The sequence below is a fragment of the Perna viridis genome, chromosome 2 (assembly GCF_037379345.1).
Source record: "Perna viridis isolate PV_CMFRI_1.1 ecotype Kerala chromosome 2, ASM3737934v1, whole genome shotgun sequence".
NCBI classification, from domain to species: Eukaryota; Metazoa; Mollusca; class Bivalvia; order Mytilida; family Mytilidae; genus Perna; species Perna viridis.
Window position 1 is genome coordinate 55,813,407 of NC_142446.1, and position 21,909 is coordinate 55,835,315.

The window sequence follows — 21,909 nt, forward strand, 5'->3', positions numbered from 1 at the left end:
GGTTTACACAAGTATACAATACATTTAGGGTCTTAAAAAAGTATCTGGTTCAGTCAGGTTTTTTTGCTGTTCCAGAATTCACTGTTATATGAGTAAGACACAGTCTACAACTGAACATCACAGTAATACATTTTTCTTAAGTTTGTAAAATCATTGAAAAAAGGGAAGATAGCTGAAAGGGGCGAGATAAGATACCGGTAGATAAATGGATGTCCATTTTTTAAAAATATAATTCAGCGTACTGGATCAAAATACTGTAAATAATTCTTTTTAAAACTTTTTCTTTGTTTTGAATTGCACATTTTTAATTTTTAACCAATCTAAAGGCTACTTTCACTTTGAATTCACTTCCCTGACTCATTTCTGCAAATCTGTCTAATACCTATTCCATTTTGACTAAACGTCTATCGTTAGCCTCACATGCAATGCTCGGTATAACACTTGATCTGAGTTAGTGTTATCCCAGATCATCAATCTTTTATATAGTAATGGTAAGTGTCATCTTTGATATTAATACAGTGAAACCTGGTTTAGTTGACCTTCCAAGGGAGACAAATCCTGGTTATACTACTAAAGGCTTTTTTTATGTCTTTGACTACTCTTAGGAGTCGCAACTGTTTACATAAGACAGGTGGTCCTTATATACAGAGTAATTCTATACAGAATGCATTTTACCATAGTTACAGCTGAATGCAAGTGGTTGCTAAGACAGATTTGACTATAGATGTAAACAAATGTCAAATTGAATCGATGGCAAGCATACCAGTACTACAAGTTGAAAATTACTGAAATCTATTGCAATACAAATCTGAGTAATTTCAATAGATTCTCTACATAAAAATTTGCCCTACATTATACAATTGTGCCCTACTTCAATCTTGAAAGACAGTGTCAAAATGATCCTACAGGTGTTCTGTTAAAATAAAATAGAGTACATTATTATAAACGGGCTGATTAATAAGCAGTCTAATTAAAATCATACCTATCAATTGTTCTATTCAATCGCTGTTTGAAGGATCTAACAACATCTCATTCTACTTTCTGTTCAGATGACCTTTTCAGAATCCTCAGGTATTCCCTCTGAATGATGCTTTTAAATTCATGAAAGATGAATTCTGATTGGCTGATCAGAAAGGTCATCAGAATATAAAGTAGAATGGAGTGTTATTAAATCATATCATGCAGTGATTGAATGGTACAATAATGGTATAATTCTAATTAGATTGATTGATAACTAGAGAGCTATTTGAATTATCAAGTTGCCCACATAGATCCATATCAGTACTTTTCAACTTGATAAACAAATACCTTTCATCCTGTTCTTCACCCATAATTCAACCTGATCTGGTACAAGAGTATGATCTGTCTCTTCCAGCATCAAATGGTTGGCATATGATTCTACATCTACAGCTGATGTAAGGAGTCCATGGTCCAGCAACTCCATTTGACTGATGAACACTGTACATGGTACACTCTTTACTGTTATGCGGGTACATTCATAGCATGACCCTTGTAAAATCTGGAAAAAAATAAGATATTTGTGAGTTCTCAAACATAGACCATTATCTCCTCTCCTCAAAAAAGATCTGGAAAATGAAAAAAATACTAGTGTTGTCCAAAATTATCAATCAATTATCCTTTATTATTGGTTAATGATTACTGGCCTATTATTGATTATAATCATTCATTCTATATCCTATGATAAAAACTTATTACAGTTAAGCATAACTATCAATAGTTTCAAATTAATGTGTACCTATTTCTGCACATCAAACGATAATAATTACCTTCACTCTTTTATAAAAATAATCATTTATTACGACTCTGTTTAACAACATTTCCACTTCAAACCCCATTTGAAGAGGAAATGTTGATAAATAGTGAAGATATAATAAAAAACTGTCCTGGTTTATGATCTAAATTTTGATGTTTGAAATGGAGAGTAAGTAGAGATTTTGACAAATATTCAGTTACTGAAAATCTCAATCAACTTAACACCTATTACTTTATATTCCATTCCTGTCACTGGAAAAAGTGTATGACATTCCTGAAAAATGTCAATTTAATAAAAAAAAGAAATCCTGTCTTGTAAATACATTGTAGTGAAATTGACAAAGTGATAATTTTTATCTGACAATGTTTCCAACACACTGCCTGCTATTCAAACATTCCCTACTCTAGTCAAGCAGTATAACAAATGCAGTGAAACCTAATCCTCAAAAATCTAAACAACTGTACGTCTTTAAGTATAAGTGCTTATAAGAATCAGGCAAAATGGGAAAAATCAGAAACATGCATGTAAAAACTCCACCAATATGACAATGTATTATCACTCAAGGATACTTTCTCTATTTGAAAAGACCATTATTTGATCTCTGCATCACTGGCTTTGAACAGAAATTTTTCAATAAAATCTTAGAGAACTGAGGTTTTTGACAGAGTTATCTGCCCTTGAAATATTCATTTTCAGTGCATTTCAATGAAATTGCAACTCTAGTGCAGCATGATATGGAAAATCTTGTTTGTTTTCCTTGATTCAGACTGTTTTTTTCATACCATCTTTCAGCAACTGCCTGATTTGTACAGGGACTGACACTTAAAAGTTTCTTTATATCAATATAAATGTATTTTGAACCAAGGTCAACTAAATAACTGTCTAAACTGAACCAATTTTTAAGTTTTTAAGACCAAGTAAAACTATATGTCTGTATAAGGTTACATTGGATGAAAAAATAGGATAGGTAGGTAGGTAGGTAGGTAAAATCATTTTATTTTTTTTAAATTACTTTATGTAGACACTTATGGGAGGTTCGTATTCGCTCAACTAATAAATGATAGTTTAAAGTCATTTCATAAAAAAATACCGATAAAATGTGCTATGGTAGGCAGAAAAAATAGAGTAGGTAGAATAACCTTAAACAGACAATTTTTTTCTCTTGCCTAATGGGATTTGATTTACACAGGTTTTACTGTAAATGTACCAATGACTAAACAACAGGTATGTAGGTTTTACTGTAAATGTACCAATGCCTGAAGGATAGGTATATAGGTTTTATTGTAAATGTACAAATGACTGAAGGACAGGTATGTAGGTTTAACTGTAAATGTACCAATGCCTGAAGGACAGGTATGTAGGTTTTACTGTAAATGTACCAATGACTGAAGGACAGGTATGTAGGTTTTACTGTAAATGTACCAATGCATCAAGGACAGGTATGTAGGTTTTACTGTAAATGTATCAATGCATGAAGGACAGGCATGTAGGTTTTACTGTAAATGTACCAATGCCTGAAGGACAGGTATGTTGATTTACTGTAAATGTACCAATGCCTGAAGGACAGGTATGTCAGTTTTACTGTAAATGTATCAATGCCTGAAGACAGGTATGTAGGTTTTAATGTAAATGTACCAATGACTGAAGGACAGATATGTGGGTTTTACTGTAAATGTACCAATGCAAGAAGGACAGGTATGTGGGTTTTACTGTAAATGTACCAATGCCAGAAGAACAGGTATGTTGGTTTACTGTAAATGTACCAATGCCTGAAGGACAGGTATGTAGGTTTACTGTAAATGTACCAATGCCTGAAGGACAGGTATGTAGGTTTTACTGTAAATGTATCAATGACCCAAGGACAGGTATGTAGGTTTACTGTAAATGTATCAATGACCCAAGGACAGGTATGTAGGTTTACTGTAAATGAATCAATGATTCAAGGACAGGTATGTACTATCTTACTTTGATCATTATTTTAAAGAAAACAGGGTTGAATACTGGAACTGGTAGCTCAATATGACCCATGTGTCCTGGACAGTGTACGAAGTTGAGTCCACAAGTACCACATGCATCTTGCTTGTCAACTGGACCTGCAATGTACAAAATAGCAATGACATTAAATATAATGTACTATGTCACTTCAGCACTTGTTCTCTGGGGTATAAGCAAATCAGTTCAGATCATCCAGGATTTATGTATATTACTAGGGTAGTACAATGAATTTTCATGAGCATTTGAACCCATTCAGTATGTTTATATCTAAATGAATTTTTAGAGAGAGATAAATTAATTTCAAGTTTGCTTCATGAAAATTTGCAACAATAAAATGTGTATCATACTTGACCAATATAAAAATTAAACTTTTCTTTTTCAATCAATTGAATTATTGATTGATGGTGGTTTAACATTATACATGTATGGAACATGTTTTATGCATTTCAGGATGAGAGCATTTGATCAATTGAACAGAAACTGCTAAATACTAGTCTGTTCTGCTGAGCTGGACTTTTTATTATGTTAGCTTACAGAAGAAACGGCCCCCAAGACAGCATGTTACCTCATTAGGACACATTATTCTGAATCTGAGCAAACCAGTTGTTACTCTATCCACTAAATACCATGTAATCTTTATATACAGTGAAACCTGTCCAAATCAAACAGGGTTTAGACTTAAAGATATGTTTGGTCCAGGCTGCTGTTTTGTTTACAGAGGTCAAAATGTATTGCATTTGATATTAAAAGAATTCAGAAAGAATCTGGTTTGGGCAGGTTTCCTATTTATTCAGGATTCAATTTAGAGAAGTTTCAACATATATTTTCATAAGCATTCCCTTAAACTAAAAATTTACTACAGATTAAGTACTCACCTAATGCATTGTCATATAATCCCCCTGGATTGGGGTTGAGAAGAAGGTCAAATGTTTGTGGGTTTGTGATTTCTTTCACACTTAATGCTCTAACTTCCTCAGAGCTGTAAAACTGGAAATTGACTGCACTGATAGTCTGTGTTATGATTTCTTTTTCCATTGCAGTTAAGGTCAAACTGTCTACAAACAGAAAAATGAAGTAACTAACTTAACCTTAGGCCAAGGGTTCAAATAAGTGCTGATGAGGATCAGGGCCCTAAATTTCAGATACTAGAACCTTGAAATATCATTTACCAAGATTCTGGACCTATCATATTAATGTTAACTCATAGTGTAAATTTTTCAGTAAAGGAAGCAAAAAGGTCAGTGTCCTTTCACTCTTAAAAGTCAATTTGAACCTCTCATTCATAAGAATAAGAATCCAAATAAGCCAGATATTTTAAATTCTTAATTACTGAGATGATTCATTCACAGTTCGTAATAAATAGAGCTTAAATCAATGTTTGACAATAAATACAAAAGTTTTTCTCACTAATCTGTAATTTAAGGAAATAGACCTACGGTAAGGGACATAACTCTTGCAATCAGTGATATGTTTGTATCATATTCAATTTCACCAAAGCCTATCAAGCTTTCATTTGAAACAGAGTGAAATCAATCCAAGTTACTTCGATGCTTACATGAGATTGATGTAAAATGCTGAATACAAACGTACCAATGATTTGTAAGAGTTGCGTCCCTTCCCTTGCATCTACCTCATTGATGAAGTGAACCAACACTGGAGAGGTGTAGATAGAGCTATTAGTAATTATCCTTATGCTTTTACTGGAGTTAATAGTTCAATTCTATAAAATGCTTGTTTTGGCCCCATTTTAAATCCCAATTTCTATAACAGTTGTGGCCATATCCCCAAAAATCAATACTAACCCTCTTTTTATGACTTGGAACTTTGTTGTAAAATTTTATAAAAAAAATCAACCTACTATTACAAAATTTAGGCCATACAAAATAATAGTCTTGTTTCCTGTTACCAGCAAGAAAAAAATATGGTAGGGAAATTGTTTTATTTTTAAAAAAACATTTTACATTGAGTTAATGGGGAAACAATCTAGTCTTTAACAGTGCTTGAGCCAAAATGGCCATAAAATGTTAAGGGTAGACACAAAAAACTAGGGTAAGTAGGGTAGCAGGAAACAGACATTTTATTTTTTTGCCTTATCACCAGAAAACAAATGTCTACTGATGACAACATGGGTGACTGTGCCATACCATTAAACAACTGCAAATTGTTTGCTGTTGTTTAAAAACTGGAACGGTTTTCCCAGTTAATTTTGTTGCAGCTAAAAAAAAAATTGTTTTTTTGTGATGTTTTTATATTAAACCTGCAAAAAAAATCAACACTACCACAAAAGAAAATCAAACATTGAGAAACCTAAAAAAGGACAATGTCACTAAACACGAGGCCACCCTTGAATCATAGATGTCTGTTGATTTTGTTTATGAAATTTTAGATACATGTACCTCAAAATTTCCAAAGTAAATGGTCATGGTCAAAACGGATCAAGTATCTGCTCAATTTTCATACACATATTGAAGATTTACACCTCCTATATTGAAGAAATTTGACAATTCTTTTTCTTACATTTCTAGTATGTCCAACTCAAATTTCAATTTTCCTCACATTATGATGTGAACAGTACCTATTACATGTTAGTGTAATCTGTAATTTAATAAGCATCAATTTAATATTGTTCAAACTTAATTGTTTATATATGTACACTACTTCTACTATTATGGAGAATTATGACGTATGTTTTCCTAAATTTTTACCCAAGTTGAACCTTGCCATGTTGATTATTGTTTAATGTCCTATCATGGTATCATGGCAGATAATTCATGTATATCAGAATGAGAATGACTGACCAATTAAACAGACCCTTCTTTGTACTAGTCCAGGGATCAACACTAACAGTAGTCCAGTAGTCCTGTGCCACCCTAATTTTGGAGAGGACTACTTGAAAAATGTTCATGGTAGTTCTATGGGCTATCTAAAGTTGGTCTTATTTTACATAAGATCTAAGAACAGAACCATCATTACCATCTAAGGACTACCTGTTTTACCTCTGAAGTAGTCCTGTTCACCACCAAGCAAATGAAGTTAGTGTCAAACCCTGTAGTCTGACATGCTGAGCCTGATCTTTAAACCAAAATTAAAATTGTCTGTTTCACCTTACCCTGCCTACCCATAATAATTGGTTTTACCCAAATAGTTTTATTGCCATTCTGACAATTTTTTTTAAAAGTGCTCAAAGCAGCAACGTCACCTCTTTTGTAACGTTTTTTTAACAGAATTAAAAGAACTTTGGGAAAAAAAATATTTTTCCTACCTTACTGACCTACCCAAAACCAGGAACTAAGGTCGGATAAGGGGTAATGAGCATTATTTTAAGTGTGCCCTTTTTGTGCTAGCTCACAAAAGCAACAACCCACAGGTAGGCATGCCACCCGACTCAGACACATTATTTTAAGTGTTGATGATTTTATGCACATGTGTATTGAAGATATCTATGTGCCGATAAATATGTGACAGTGAAAAGGTCCAGACATGTTATTGGCCCTGTTTTAGAAAGACAGCTTGAATTCACATGATAATACAATTGTAAACAGTACTTAAAAAAACACTGAATGATGAGCAGATAGCAGTACTACAGCATGTGAAATTCTAACTTTCAACTGTTTAACACTATACATGTAGAGAAAACATTTTCCTTTTTAACCAGTGCCAGGGACAATCATACATTTTACATGTACATATATTCATGATTATAATTCTATAGAGATCAGAGATTCTGTCAAAATCAAATTAAAGCAGCTCAGTCCAGTGGTTGAAGTGTTTTTTTTTTTAAATCTTCTATCACAATAAAATTTATGCTTGAACTGGTGGATTCCTAAAAGTTAAAATACTGTGCTCCATTAAAAGCACTAGTTGATTCCTCCTGTAGCTCAATTTTAGTGTTGGTTTACAGTGCCAAAGGTCTTCATTGGGATACCAAGCTAGAACTGTCATGAGTTTTGTTAATTCCTTTTAGGATTCAGTGACAGGAGCTGTTTTCTGCTTTGGCTGCCCACAGAAAACAGCTCCAGACACTGAATCCCTAAAGGGATAACATCATCCTCTGTTGTTTGATATGCCCTTCAATTCTTTTAAAAACTCACAATAAATTGAGAATAATGAGTTAAGCAAAGCGATTGATGTTAGATATGGTCAATATGGTAAATTGACTCATCTGTTAGGGAAATGCAGTCATGGCCCCCTCCTATCTAAAAGATTGTCATAATGTAATACTACAGTCCATTAGTTTTGCCTTCAGCTCAGTAGAGCATCGGTGGACCCTGGGAGGTCCTTTCTCCAACCTACACTATGTTTGAAATGTTTGGTAATGTCAAATGAAATAAAAAAAGAACTGAAAATCATTTGTGGACTCAATCATCTTATGTGATTGTTACCATGGTTTAACATCTGTTCCAGATTAAACAATAATCATTATTGTTCCAGTAAATACAATTTTACACAGTTTGCAAAAATATGATGCAGTACTAAAAACATAATTTTTACCTTGCGGGTGTGGGTAGCAGTTGATAATGAAAACGGCTGAAATGTCTTGAAATTTGCTACTTTTATACATAAATGGACTGTCTATTTAATTCCAGAATCAGAGAAACATTTATAAAAGTAGAAGCAAATATTCAAACATGAGCATTAAGTTTGCAAAAATAGGTGACACCACTATACGTGTTCGGTTACAGGAAAAACAGCAGTATTTATTTCCCTGCAATAGGTTGACCAATTGTGTATTCAGATGAAAGAAAGTAGAACTTTTGAAAGGACAGGTTGGTATACTGACAAAGTTTTATAATAATGATTTTTCTCTCTCAGAATTTTGAAGGATTAAAGTTAAAAAAAAAAGTTTGTTCTTTTATCCTTGAAAATGCATAGATAAAGAAATTTCAAAAAGACTGTATATTACAAATGAGTGCAGAACCAAAAAATTGCAAAACTTCCAGTACCTTCGAACGGTTCACCCTGAAATGTGTAACCCACACACCTACCCGTACCAAATACTACCACTATACTGCCGATTTTTCTATTATTATTAGGAATTTTGTACCGAAACTTGGTCCTAAAGTTCTGAATGATGCTTTTTACCAACTGAAGTTAAAACTAGTTGAAAACATTTATGATATTTTCAAATTTACTTGATTTTAAGTTCTCAAAAGTCCCAAAATGTGTAACAGGAAGTTACCTTACTAAACTAATAATTGACTACTTCTCACGTTTAAGTCCAAATTTTACAATTTTCTGAAGACATTAAGAGGTTTTAAACTTCACTTTAAGACTTTTGAGAAATGATTTTGATTTTAAAAAAAATGTCAGAGTTTGAAATCCATCCTGTCTAGTACCACAAATCCCTGTAAACCAGCAAGAATGGGTATGATCTTATCAAGAACACAGGTGTTAACCCTCCTATTTTTTTGCGGGAGTCTCCCATAATTATACCTTTTGATCCGAAAAAAAAGTCTCCCATTCGGGAGGTATCGATCTCCCAATTTCAAGAATTCTTCCTGTAATTGCATTGATCAATTTTTGTCCGCCATTTCTGTTTATGTCAACAACCGCATGGGTCGTGAAAGCACTTTATCGTCAAAACACTTGGAACAGCTGATTGACATAGAAGTCTCTTTAGTATTATCTCCGTTCATTTCCACAATTAGCATGATTTACAATTTCGAATGGATAGTTATGTCAAGATTTTACAAACTTTGTGGCAGTTCCACGTGGCTGATAATTTAACTCACTTTGTGAGAGAAAAAAACATTATCTGACAATAAAATTGAAGAGAAATTTTAATGTAAAAGGACTAAATGCACCCAAATCATAAAGCAAGTTATCGTACCAAGTCTTGAGGCTTCAAATGTACAGTGATTGACAACTGTAAAGTTCTAAACAGAAACCATTCAGTATTTTATGTGATGAAAGCAATGGCAGGGGTGCCAAAAAGTTCTTTGTTACTCTTGTTCGCAATCTTAAAGATGGAAGTAGGTCCATCAAAACCAGATTCATTCACATGCCAGTGATGAACATTGGAACAGGGCAAAATCTATTTTATGACTTACCAAGGATCACTTCTGTTAATACATGTATAATTCATTTTGTTGATTCATTTGTATATATCATATATTCATGGTTTTGAAAAAAATATTTAAAATCCTCTGTTTTATTTAATTAACATTTATAACAAAACGAAACATGTTGATAATGTCGTCACGCAAAATCTCCCGCAATTTTATGATGGATTGTAGGAGATCTCCTACAATTAGGTTTAACTAGGTAAACAGGTATGCAAGAATGCAAAAGGAAGTCTGATAAATATAACCTGTTGTGATTTTAATTTATCGCCCTTGATTATTTTAATAATATTATGGATTTCTAATGTGAAATATATAATAAAATTGTACAAATTACAAAAACACTGGACTTCAGTTTTGGGGTCTGGGAAATTTGGGTTACACATTTCGTTACTTTTGAAAACTGAAAATCGGATTAAAATCAAATTTTTGAAAAATATTTTAAAAAATCATTTATTCTAGCCTAGCTATCATATCATTTGTTACACATTTCAGTATGCACCACTGAAAACTTGTGTGTATGATGGTAATTAAAAAACAGGACAATCCCTATTGTCATAGTGATTATTCGATCTCTGAATGAAAGCAGTATAACAATGAATGGTTTTTGAGACATATTTCTAATTAGAAATTACTGAATAAAACTTGAAAAGGTGAGTATTGTCGGCTACGGGAAAATAAATACTACCATTTTCTCTGTAAACTGCCTGAAAATTTCAGGTTATACCACTTGTCCAACAGGGCTGTCTGAATTGATTAATAAGACTTTATCAAACTTAAGAGAGTCCTGAACAAATAAAAAGTAGATAATTCATACCTAATCTAACATGATTGTTTCACAAAAATACAAAACCACATGTATGGTATGAGGATACTTTTGACTGGGAAGCGTATCAATCTCTATTGTGGAAAAACATGACACAATCGCCCCTTTTATACACCGTCACGAATAATAAGCGAATAGGAAATGCTTCGAAATTAAAATCACTTCATTTTATTTTAACTCCTTTGTCACATAATTTACAGTATTGCCTTTATAGGAATATAGCATTAAAAAAGTCTAACTATACTACTTTAAAAGTATGTATTATCATAATGTAAAAACACGAAAATGCTAAAATCAAAGATGTCAATGCCAAGAAATCTTCCATAGCTTTGCTAGTAACGTGTCTGTGAGCTTTGGAAAATATGAAATCTGACATCTGAAAAGCAACAATCAGTTCGCCATAAAAACGTTTTCGTTCTTTGCGAATTTTATATGCTTAGCATTCCATACACATGATTACATGGTTTATACTGACAAAATTCTTGTATTAACGTTTTTTAACAGTGAGCGGCTTCTTTATAAATGACTGGACAAGTACAAGTAACTATAGGACAATACCCGAATTGCGCACAGTATTACAGCGAATAATATAGTTAACTTCAGAAAATAAACTTGATTTTCCCTTGAAGGAAGGACAACTGCCTGATGGAAAATAAATATATATATCCATTCTACATCTGCGTACACGTGATGCACTCGGTCAACAATCAGCAGAAAATCAGTCCAGACATGCAGAAAGAGAGATTGCGCTCCCCTTTTTGTTCACTCAGATCGCATTTCCGTTATTCACCATGAATTGTCCTTGGTTAGGAAAAGAAATGATTGAGGTATCAAATACAGATAACAATAACGGGACCGACGAATTGGGTTGATGCCGTGGTACAGACATGTTTTAGTCGACATTTTCATACCAGTGGGGTTATTGTCTCTGACGTATTCGCCATTTCCATTCTCGTTATTTTCAGTTAAATCATGCTAGATGAAAAAAAGCGTTTATGATAAGTGCACCGGTTTTATTGATATAAGCTGTTACGCCCTCATAGTTTTACACATCGGATATAAGAAAAATGACTATAGAAAAAAAAAACATATCCATATCAACAACTTTTAAAACTTTGTGATTGTTGAATGTTTTTGTTTCATATTTCACTTGCTTAATGTATATATCATTATGTATATTGTACATGATTAAAGTATATTCGTGTTATTTCCTTAATACACTATTATAGCATCAATGCATGTAAGTGTCTTGCCGAAGCCACGAGTATAAAAGTATAAAAGAGATAGAGTATAAAAAAAAACAAAACTTTCCATAATCTATCTTTAGCTCTAAGTTATACTCGTCAGGGGGAGATTATCACAGGAAATAATTAAGTGCATGCAGTCGTTTTTTTGTTGTTGTTGTTTTTTTGTTGTTATTTTTTTGTTGTTTTTTTGTACGGCTTTCCAAATATACCCAATAAATATTGGGACTGTGCTTCATCAAGTCATATCTTCAACCTTAATAAAACATATACAAAAAATGAATGGGACCACTAATCGGTCTTTTTACTAATATTATGAGTTGATAAGACATCTATCAAGATCGTGTAGTTATCCCCCATTAAGCAAACACAGTTTCGTACATATATAAATGACTTCAAGCAAAGTCTAATTACTTCTGAGATTTACCGAAGCCAGTGGTCCGTCGTGCAAAAAGAAATGGATAAAAGAGTTATAGTTGTTTGCGTTGTACTCCTAACCGGAACGTTGATAAATGGACAAGCAAATACTATTGGAACGGCGCTCGGAACGGCAGCATCCACACTTTTACCCCTTGCACTTTTAGGTGGCCTTTTAGGTGGATTAGGTGGAGGATCAGGCTTTGGAGGAGGTGGAGGGCTTGGCTTCGGAGGAAGTAGGGCACAAAGGGAAAACGTATTGCTAATTGTACCAGAAAACGAGGGTGGTGGCGGATTTGGCGGTTTTGGTGGTAATGATGGATTTGGCAGATTTGGTGGTAATGGATTTCAATTTGGAAATGGATTTGGAAACAATGCAGGATTCAATTTTATTTAAATGACTTGGTGAGAAAGTACCTATTAGTTTTGAACGCTGGATCTCTTTTAAAACGACTGCAATTACTATCGTTCTTTTTTTAAAATAAATAAAGAGTTTGTGCTCGTTCGAAAAAAGAAATCGGAATGATGATATCATAATGAATGCTAGTGAGAATTTAATAGAAAACTTTTTTTCAAAATCACAAACTGACATACATTTCGGTTTTCGGGATGACTCATTAAAAAGTAGTTTGATTTTATTAACAGTTTTAAAAGAAATAGCTAAATGTTTACGGACAGATGCTTAAATTAGGACTTTGTTAAATTGGAATTGCCGGAATTCCCTGCGTATCCTTTGCAGTTTTTATAAAATCACACGTCCTTATCCTTACAGCAATATAGCAATCGGCATGCACGTTTTCTTACCCTATCGATACACCTGGTCCATGCTCCCAGTCTTTAGTGGAGTCCGGATTGCTCATTTACATTTGTTTCTTTGAAGGTGTTATTTTGGTTATTTCATATTCTTTAGTGAGTTTGCCTGTTTTCTCTGTCTATAGTCTTTTGGATATATTCTTTTGATTATCGTTTGAATCTTGGTTCCCTTGATAATAAAATAAAACGCGAGTAAATATATGTGTTTATGAGAGATTAATTGACAAAAAATGTGAAAAAATACATCGTGAATAACAAAATTAGAATATTGAGCGCACAGGACCAATTATTTCAAAACCACTTACATAAATCAATGAACTTGATTGACAATTAGTAAATATACTTATGTTTTTATTCGCAAGCTTAAATGATCATAAACAATATTTGTATTGTTACAAATCACTATTTATGGCTAGGAAAAATAAAGACCCATCCAAACAACATTTGGTGGAAAAATTGAATATCACCGTTAGATATTTGGACGATATTTTGGCTCTAACAACGATGACTTCAATATCTATATTGAGGGTATTTGTCCGGTAGAATTGTTTTTGAATAAAGCTAATATTGATTAAAAAAAATGTCCGTTTCTTGATATTAATATTCATATCGATAATGGTAAACTTAATACTAAAATTGACGATAAAAAGGATGATTTTTCATTCCCTATAGTCAACAACTGAGAAAGTATTATTGTTCGAGGGGTATCAATTTTCGTGGTTTTCGTGGGTAGGCAAAACTACGAAAATTGGTACCAAACGAATAGGTAATTTCCGTTGATCTGTATACTGAAAACCCAAAAACCATGATTTCAAGAATCCACGAACTTGTGTTTCCACCCAAATCCACGAGAATTGGTATCCACGAATAAATATACTTACATCCGTTTTAAGATGGTGACGTCTACTTGTCAAATCACAATTGATTCGATTTGCTCGTACTTGTAACAATGTTAAGGATTTTAACGAAAGGATAATTTATATAACCGAGAAATTACTTCATCAAGGTTTTCGGTATCACAAGCTCGTAAAACATTCACCATTTTGTTTAATCGATGCAAGAAACTCATTCTCAAATACAGATGTACTTAACACGAGCGGGTACCTCTCATCCTTTGTTTAAGGCTAACATTCTACACAAAGCACGGAAAGCTCGATACTCACCCAGTTAATTAACTAAACCGTTGAATAGGCTCATTCATAAGTTATATAGTTATTGTTGTGAAATCATTAAGGATAGCATTTTTTGTATAAACAGTGATTCTCTCATAGTGTCTTTACATAGAAATTACGACATTATATTAGAAACCAATTCTGGTATGAAATGGGTTGTGTCCTCATTGTATGACTTATGATGTACCGTGGTTCTTAATTTGGATTGATTTTACGTACGATTGGGACAGAACTTTTTGTGGTTTTAATCTGGTCTGGAGCTGGCACGTCAGTTAACTGCTAGTAGTCCTTAGTTTGTAATTTGTGTAATTTATATTCAGTTTATTTATTTCCGTTGTAACAAGGGACTCAGCCCTTTTTGACCTGATTTTAAGGCGTGTTTTATTGTGCAGTTTTTTTTTCAATAATGGCCAGATTTTAAAGGGGGAGGGTTGTGATCACGCCAAAGTACTTTAACCCCGCCGCACTTTTTGCGCATATTCTAAGTCAAAAACTTCAGGTGTCTGTACGTCTTGTTCCGTATTCACCTTTAGTTTATTTTTATGTTACTTGAGTATATAGGGGCAACTATTTCGCTGCACCTGTGTATAATGATGTTTTTGGGCCAGCTGCAGCCTTCCCTGTGGTGTGAGGGTTTCCTTTCGTTCACTGAAGATCAATGGGTGGCCTTAGGCCGACATTTTCATCCAAGTGGTGTTGTTGCCTCTTTGACATGTTCATATACCTAAGCATTCTCGTTGTATTTATAAATAAATACAAACACAGTGTTTGGATATCAGCTCGCCTTACAGTAAAGTAAAACTTATTTATCAAAATTTTAAATATATAGTTATATAGTCCATGGAACTGTCTGTTGAGGCTGCACACAAATAACAAATCAGGACAGAATAATTAACAATCTACAAAATCTACAAAAAAAACAATTTCGTTAAACATCAACCTAAAAATACTGACATAATTTCAAAAAATCTGTAATATTCACACTAAAATACCATTTAAAGCCGTGCCTTAAAACAACGTTTAATTACAATAGAAATTGACCTGTTTATAGAGAATCAGCATTCAGTTTTTGTCTTTATACAGAATTTACTGGTTTGAATATGGACTTTAGTTGGTCTTTATACAAATTTCAACTATGGGTAGATAACTAAAATCCATATTAAGATCACTATTTTTTTTTCGCAAAAAACAATCCAATACAACGGTACTTGGACTTTAAACAAATTTAATATGAAAATACTCATTTAATAAAACTATAATATAACAAGGCTCATTTGTATACATGTATACATTTAGATATTATAATAAACACAAAAACACAAGTTTTTATAGTAACATTTATAAATGCATTAGTATTTATCAATGTACTCATTAGATAACATTCTGTCAAATTATAAATGTTCGATTTATATTTTTTTTTCAGGATTTTTTTTAACCAAAGGAAATGTTGTGCTCATCTTTGACGACAAATGGATCAAGTGTAAACTACGATGATTCAGGATACTATGTTCATCATAATTAAAAATGAGTAAACGAATTTGTTTTTGTTGTTTTCTGTCGAATCTGTAATAATTGGTCACATCCTAAATTTTGTCAATTTCATTATAAATAGGAACTGCATTGTGCTTCTTTCAATTTTGATTTTTTTTTGTTTTGTTTGTTTGTTTGTTTGTTTGTGTTTGTGTTTTTTTTATTTACCTACTTATCATACATGTATTTTCTTGTTGTTAAGCTTCTGTTTTAAAATTCATAGGGAAACGCGTAAGTTACTCTATACAGTTTGCTAAAATTACTGGTAATGCATTCCTGCGATCTCTTGTCCCTGGTTAAGTTTGTTATCATGAACTATGAATTTTTCAATATCTCAGAGGATATATTCGCTATATCAAAGCTTTGTACCACTGCTACACTTAATACTTATCTCCGCCTCTTTATGCATATTAGTTCAGTACAACAGAAAAAAACTCCGCGGACTCTCATGTCTTCTGATTTTTTCACATTCTTCATGGCAGAGCCTATTAGCTAGCGGAGTGATACGTAGAATGCAGTTAATAAGGAAGGTCTGCCGGAGGAGAATGGTAATTTTATCAATTTAGATTATGGATTGGAATTGATATAGCAGTCGCCCTTGTGAAGCCTATTAACATCTGCAACTATCTCTTAAACCACCTGGGAAAATAGTTCCATTTGGCATACATCTTAGGGTTCAAATGCCCCTTCTAGTTATTTCTAAAGGCTAGAAACCGATAATTCGTCAATGCTAATTCCACAACATTCAATGGCTACTCGATCTAGAATTTACCTTAACTGTAACCTGCTGAGCCTATATGTCAGCATGATTCTACATGTCAGCTCATGATCCTCAGATTAGCATTGGCATGTGGGGTTAGCAGACTTGCAGTGCAGTACTGGTCACCGGAAGTGAAGGGTCTATAAATAGCATGGGAAATCCCAGTGTTTTCACAAGATAGGGGTATATTTAGAAACCATTATGGAGATTAGGCTTCACATCACAAGAAGCAAAATCCACTGATAAAATGTACAGAAATGTTTCTCCTTTTCCCTTTAAGCATCATTTCTAGATAAGTAAATATAAAAAGGAATTCTGAGTAACCAGTGAAAATTAGCCTTTCATGAAAAGCGGTGATTCTGATAAAGAAAAGAATTCCAGGCAATTCTTGTCTTGTCTTGTTATAAAGGGAATAAATTTTAATTAGCCAAATATTACAAATAATCATCTTTCTATTAAGGAGGTAGACCATAGGTAAGGGACACAACTCTTGAAATCAGTGATATGTTTGTATCATATTTAATTTCACCAAAAAGTATCAAGATTTCACTTGAAACAGAATGAAAATAATCGAAGTTGCTTTGAATCTTACATAAGAATGATGTAAAATGTTGAATACAAACGTTCCAATGATTTGTAAAAGTTGTGTCCCTTACCTTAGGCCTACCTCCTTAAATATATGGCTACAATGTGGTAGCTTCTTTGACATTCTTAGTTGATTAAATGGTTGGTCAGTACTAATTAATGTAGCGGTATTACTTATCTTAAAAAAAAGTTGATCTCTTAATATGCCATATATTGAACACGTTTAATAAAAATTGAAACTCATCATCAATTTTGAGTCGATCACATTGAGTGCGTGCGTGGTCTTTTTTTTCTCTTGTGACATTGTTTCAGTTGCCTGTGGATGTTCACAGTTTTCAATGGATTCAGTACTCCGTAAGTAATGATAACTAATAATCCAATCAAGAAATAAATCACGGAAACTCCGTTTTATCATTGTTTTACCACGGGCTGACCATTTATGCCGCATTATTTCACCCATCGCTTGAGGTAAAACAATGATGAAATGGAGTTTTTTGTGATTTATTTCGATTCTAATAGGACAATCGCGGTATTTTTGTACATTTTCGTGACCTATTACGGTAACCTTATTCGCGCCATATTTGTCCATATTTGACTGTACACTTTACGCTAGCTATATATGCCAGTTGAAATGGTCGCTTGTTTGTTTGTTTGTTTGTTGGGGTTTAACGTCCGAGCAGCAATATTTCAGCTATATTCAAACGATGAACATGAAATGGATGATAAAAATGAACATGAAATAAAAAAATGGGATGGGACACAAGGATGATAGGGTTAACAAATTTTGATTGCCACAAGACAAAATGGAGGGATGGGTAGGGTCGGGCAATTTAGCCTCCTGTGGCGGAGCGCAAAGGTTCCTACTCCTATCGAATACCACAGCAGGGTTCTTTAACGTGCGAGGAACGTGGCAACTTTCCCAACACGGTGCATCACTATGGTTTGCGGTCAGGTTTTCCGTATTATAGCTTGACAACCCCAGCGTGTAACACGCCAGGGGTACCCCATTCCACCACCTGAGGCACACATCCCAGTTGCTCTGTGGGCAGAGCGCCTAGCCCCCGGCTAGGTTTCTGAGCACTATTTAGTCGCCTTTTACGACAAGCTTAGCGCTGCTGCTTGCCTATTCTTCTAACTCCCGGACCTGCAAGAGGCTGAAATGGTCGCTAGTGAAACTTTGCTTTGTATTTTTTTGTAATAAAGGAATGAAGGAAATTGCGAATTGAGTAGAACGATGTTAGACATGGCAATACTCGTTTGCATTATGAGGTCACCGTGTTCGCACATGGCAAGCCAAAGTGGACAAAAATCAATATTTTTTAATATTAGAAAATGAATTTGTAATATTACAAAATCATTTTGTTAATATTAGAAAAGATTTTTTAATGTAAGAAATTCATTTTGTAATTATATTAAAAATTCATTTTTTAATATTACAAATTCCTGATTTAGTAATATTAGAAAAAATCGCACATTTTGTAATATGACAAATTGAATATGTACTATTAGAAAATGAATTTGTAATATTTAAAAATATACTTTGCTATATTGCACAATCGGTCACATTTTTTTAATATTACAAAATAATTTTCTAATATTAAAAAATCGTAATTGAATACAACAAATCCATTTTCTAATATTAGAAAATCAATTTCTAATATTAAAAAATCGGTCTTTTTTTTTAATATTAGAAATTCAATTGAATTTTTAATATCAAAAATGATTTTTTAATATTAAAAAAGTGTTTTGTGATATACGAAATCTAATTGGTAATATTAGAAAACGAATTTGTAATATCAAAAAATCATTTTTTAATATTAGAAAATACTCATTTTTGTCCACTTTGGCTTGCCATTGTTATTTTTTGTTTTCATGCATGATGGCGCTCGTTGCACGTAGCGAGTGTTACCGAGTACGTGTGTAAGTGATTTTATACATAATATGATATGATTTTTTTTAAAACGTAACGTTTAATACTTTCATTAAATATGAATTTGATCATGGATATTCATTCACGCTCCTGAATTGAATGAAAACAGCTGATACACATCGGAATGTTACGTGTTTTTGTTTACATTATTAAGGTGGGCAATAATTTACACATACACAAGCCACACCCAATAAGTCGCGTGCTGCTCAAATATAGCAATCGAAAATCGACCACCGTTGTGGTCTAAAACGTCATACTTGAATTAGTATTTTAAAATCCACAAAAATACAACATATCTTGAGTTTTAATAAAGGACGCTAGAGAAAATCTGCCAACTTCCAAGTTGGCTGCTCTATTACAATACAGTTCTCTTTAATCATAAGATTGACTTCTCGATTCCGCTATGGACAACTTCGAAACTATATTTGTCCTCTAAAATAGCACCAAGTGCTTAAATTGGAAGAGTTCGTCCTTTCATTAAGGAAAAATAAAGAGCTTCGCATCTTGTAGGAACTTTGTTCTCTTGAGGGTAGTGTGGACACATTACAAGTTTTTGACACACTTAAGCTTAGGAACTAGCAGTTTATTATGGACACAACAACCGGTTTGGACATAATATAATACAAAATTTGAAATTCAATTAAATAATCCGAAATCGCGGACCAAAATAAAAAGTCTACTTGGGGTGTGTGTGACCTCTGTGCGCCCTTTTTACCGTAAGAGATATCTGAAATCTGAATGAAAATGCTGACAGGGATTTTAATAATGAGTCCAATATAACAAATTGAATTATTGGACAAAAATAAAGAAGTCAATCGTTTGGGTGTGGTGACCCCATGACCCATTATCTCGAAAACCGTTTAAAGATAATCATAAATGTAAAACATTTTACGACAGAATTCCAAGAAGAACACATTGCACATCTGAATCATTAAAACTGGTTGCAGCAATAAGCTTTTCCTATTAATTCTAATGATGACAACCATTTCCACGTTTTATAGCCTTCTATTTTACAGAAGGGTTTTGGCAAATAAAAAAAAAAACAGAACAAAACAAAACAAACAAACAAACAAACAAACAAACTTTAGGACCCTCCGCGAGGAATCCAAGGTGTTCAAATTTAAAAAAAAAAAGACTGGATAAGTTTTACTCAAGTTATTGTAAATGAACTTTAGTTAACTGACGCCAACGACAAATATGACAGAGTACGATCGGGAAAAAATGCGGTCGTTCAATTAATAATACTGACCGCGCACATAAATTTCTTTTTTCCAGATGTTCTATTTATCTCTTGAGTATCGTAACATGCTATATAGGTTGATCTTTGATCAGCGAACTAAAATATAAGTATTCCGTCATATGTATTGTTAAACAAAGCAATAAGTCAGTTATGTTACATAAAACAAACATTCGTTTTATAGGTTTATTGAAACCACATGTGCTTCGTCAAGCAATAGTCTTTAAAAAGATAAAAATGCCCGATGAAGTAATTTTTTCTTATGATAACCTGAAAAAGACAGACTTTACTTTAGTACTATAAGAAATGTTGTGTGATTGTAATGCTTACAAGCCAATGAATAATGAAATAATCTACCAACATTCCCCACCTTTTTCATTATTTCGTACAAAACAAGAAATCACATTTTCATACGTGAAAGTATCGGTGTATTATTTACTAAATTTGACTTCCTGTCTTTTTATCGCCTCCTGATCTTGCCAAACTGATATTGGCAGCATTAGAATAGTATTGGGGATAAGGGAGGATGGGGGTTCGCTGTCGTTGACTTTATCGAGCAGAGTCTGTCTAGAAACAGAGATCTGAAACATTCTTCGATCTACAAAATGATGCCTTAATTTGACAGTAATGGTAGCGGTTATGATCACGTCAATGGAAGTCCAGCCTGTATGAACCAGTTACGATTTTTTAATCAGGTATTATTGACTTGGTCATGTTATTCTAATACTTATCATATCCTTTTTCTTAATCAACCTTTTATTGGTTACTGTTGTGCCTCTAGGTTGTCCGGTTTTTAATACACTTATAAGTCACTCAATCCACCCTCAACTTACCTGACTGACTTGACATAGGCTTTAGGCCACTTTCAATCTTCCACCATCTCACTCGGATTTGGGCGTGCCGAGTCTTTGACTACCATGTAATTGCATCCAGCTTTGGTCTGTATGGGCCAGAATGTCGCTTAAAAGGGTTATTTCTTTGAAAGTTTTTTACACGCAAAGACTTAAATTTCAACATGTCTAGCATTTATCTACAAGAGAATAAGCTACATTACATGACTGTTCGTAAGCAAAATTATCTCTTTACCAACTGGTAGTCACAGAAATCTTCTAGATGAACTTACTTGTTAATATGATATAAAACAGTATAATAGAGGATAATGTTTGAAATAATTTAATTGAATGGAAATTGAATGGATCATTTCATTTCACAAAACCACTTGGTCATCCATCATTGTTCGACAAGAGAAAGAAAACGAAATTGAGTCTAACTGATTTATAACATGTCGATTCCTACTTAAGCTCGAGTAAACTTACGTACCTGTAATTTGTTAAGTCTCACTTAATCTGAAATCATGAGATTCCTTGTGGCTATAGCAGTTTTTAGTTTTTGTATCACATGCATAGCTGGTCAGGCTAATAACTTAGGGCAGTTGGCTGGCGGTTTAATTGGGATCGGTTTACTGTCAAATATTCTAAGCAATGGAAACTTGTTTGGTGGGGGTGGAAACTTGTTTGGTGGTGGAAACCTTTTTGGTGGCGGTGGAACTGGAGGCTCTAGTTTA

The 21,909-nt window shown here is 33.4% G+C and overlaps 2 protein-coding genes across 2 annotated transcripts in view; one reads left to right on the forward strand and one right to left on the reverse strand.

The window, feature by feature from the left end:
- LOC148626133 (DNA-directed RNA polymerase I subunit RPA1-like) overlaps window positions 1-10,730 on the reverse strand; it is a 39,085-nt gene extending 28,355 nt beyond the window's left edge. The window contains exons 1-4 of the mRNA XM_088569848.1: window positions 10,649-10,730; window positions 4,645-4,824; window positions 3,740-3,867; window positions 1,309-1,519 (exon numbers count right to left, since the gene is read on the reverse strand). Coding sequence (XP_088425974.1) covers window positions 1,309-1,519; window positions 3,740-3,867; window positions 4,645-4,804 — 499 coding nt within the window. The 5' untranslated portion in view covers window positions 4,805-4,824; window positions 10,649-10,730. The remainder of the gene's footprint in view (window positions 1-1,308; window positions 1,520-3,739; window positions 3,868-4,644; window positions 4,825-10,648) is intronic.
- A 1,599-nt stretch (window positions 10,731-12,329) lies between these two features.
- LOC148626134 (uncharacterized) lies at window positions 12,330-16,004 on the forward strand. Its single transcript, XM_088569849.1, has 2 exons — window positions 12,330-12,723; window positions 15,727-16,004. The coding sequence occupies exon 1, from the start codon at window positions 12,359-12,361 to the stop codon at window positions 12,713-12,715; it is 357 nt and encodes a 118-aa protein (XP_088425975.1). The 5' UTR covers window positions 12,330-12,358; the 3' UTR covers window positions 12,716-12,723; window positions 15,727-16,004.
- Window positions 16,005-21,909: the final 5,905 nt, after the last annotated feature.

Excerpts from the sequence above, each read along its gene's own strand:
- LOC148626134 (XM_088569849.1), top strand. The coding sequence starts at position 12,359 with ATGGATAAAAGAGTTATAGTTGTTTGCGTTGTACTCCTAACCGGAACG.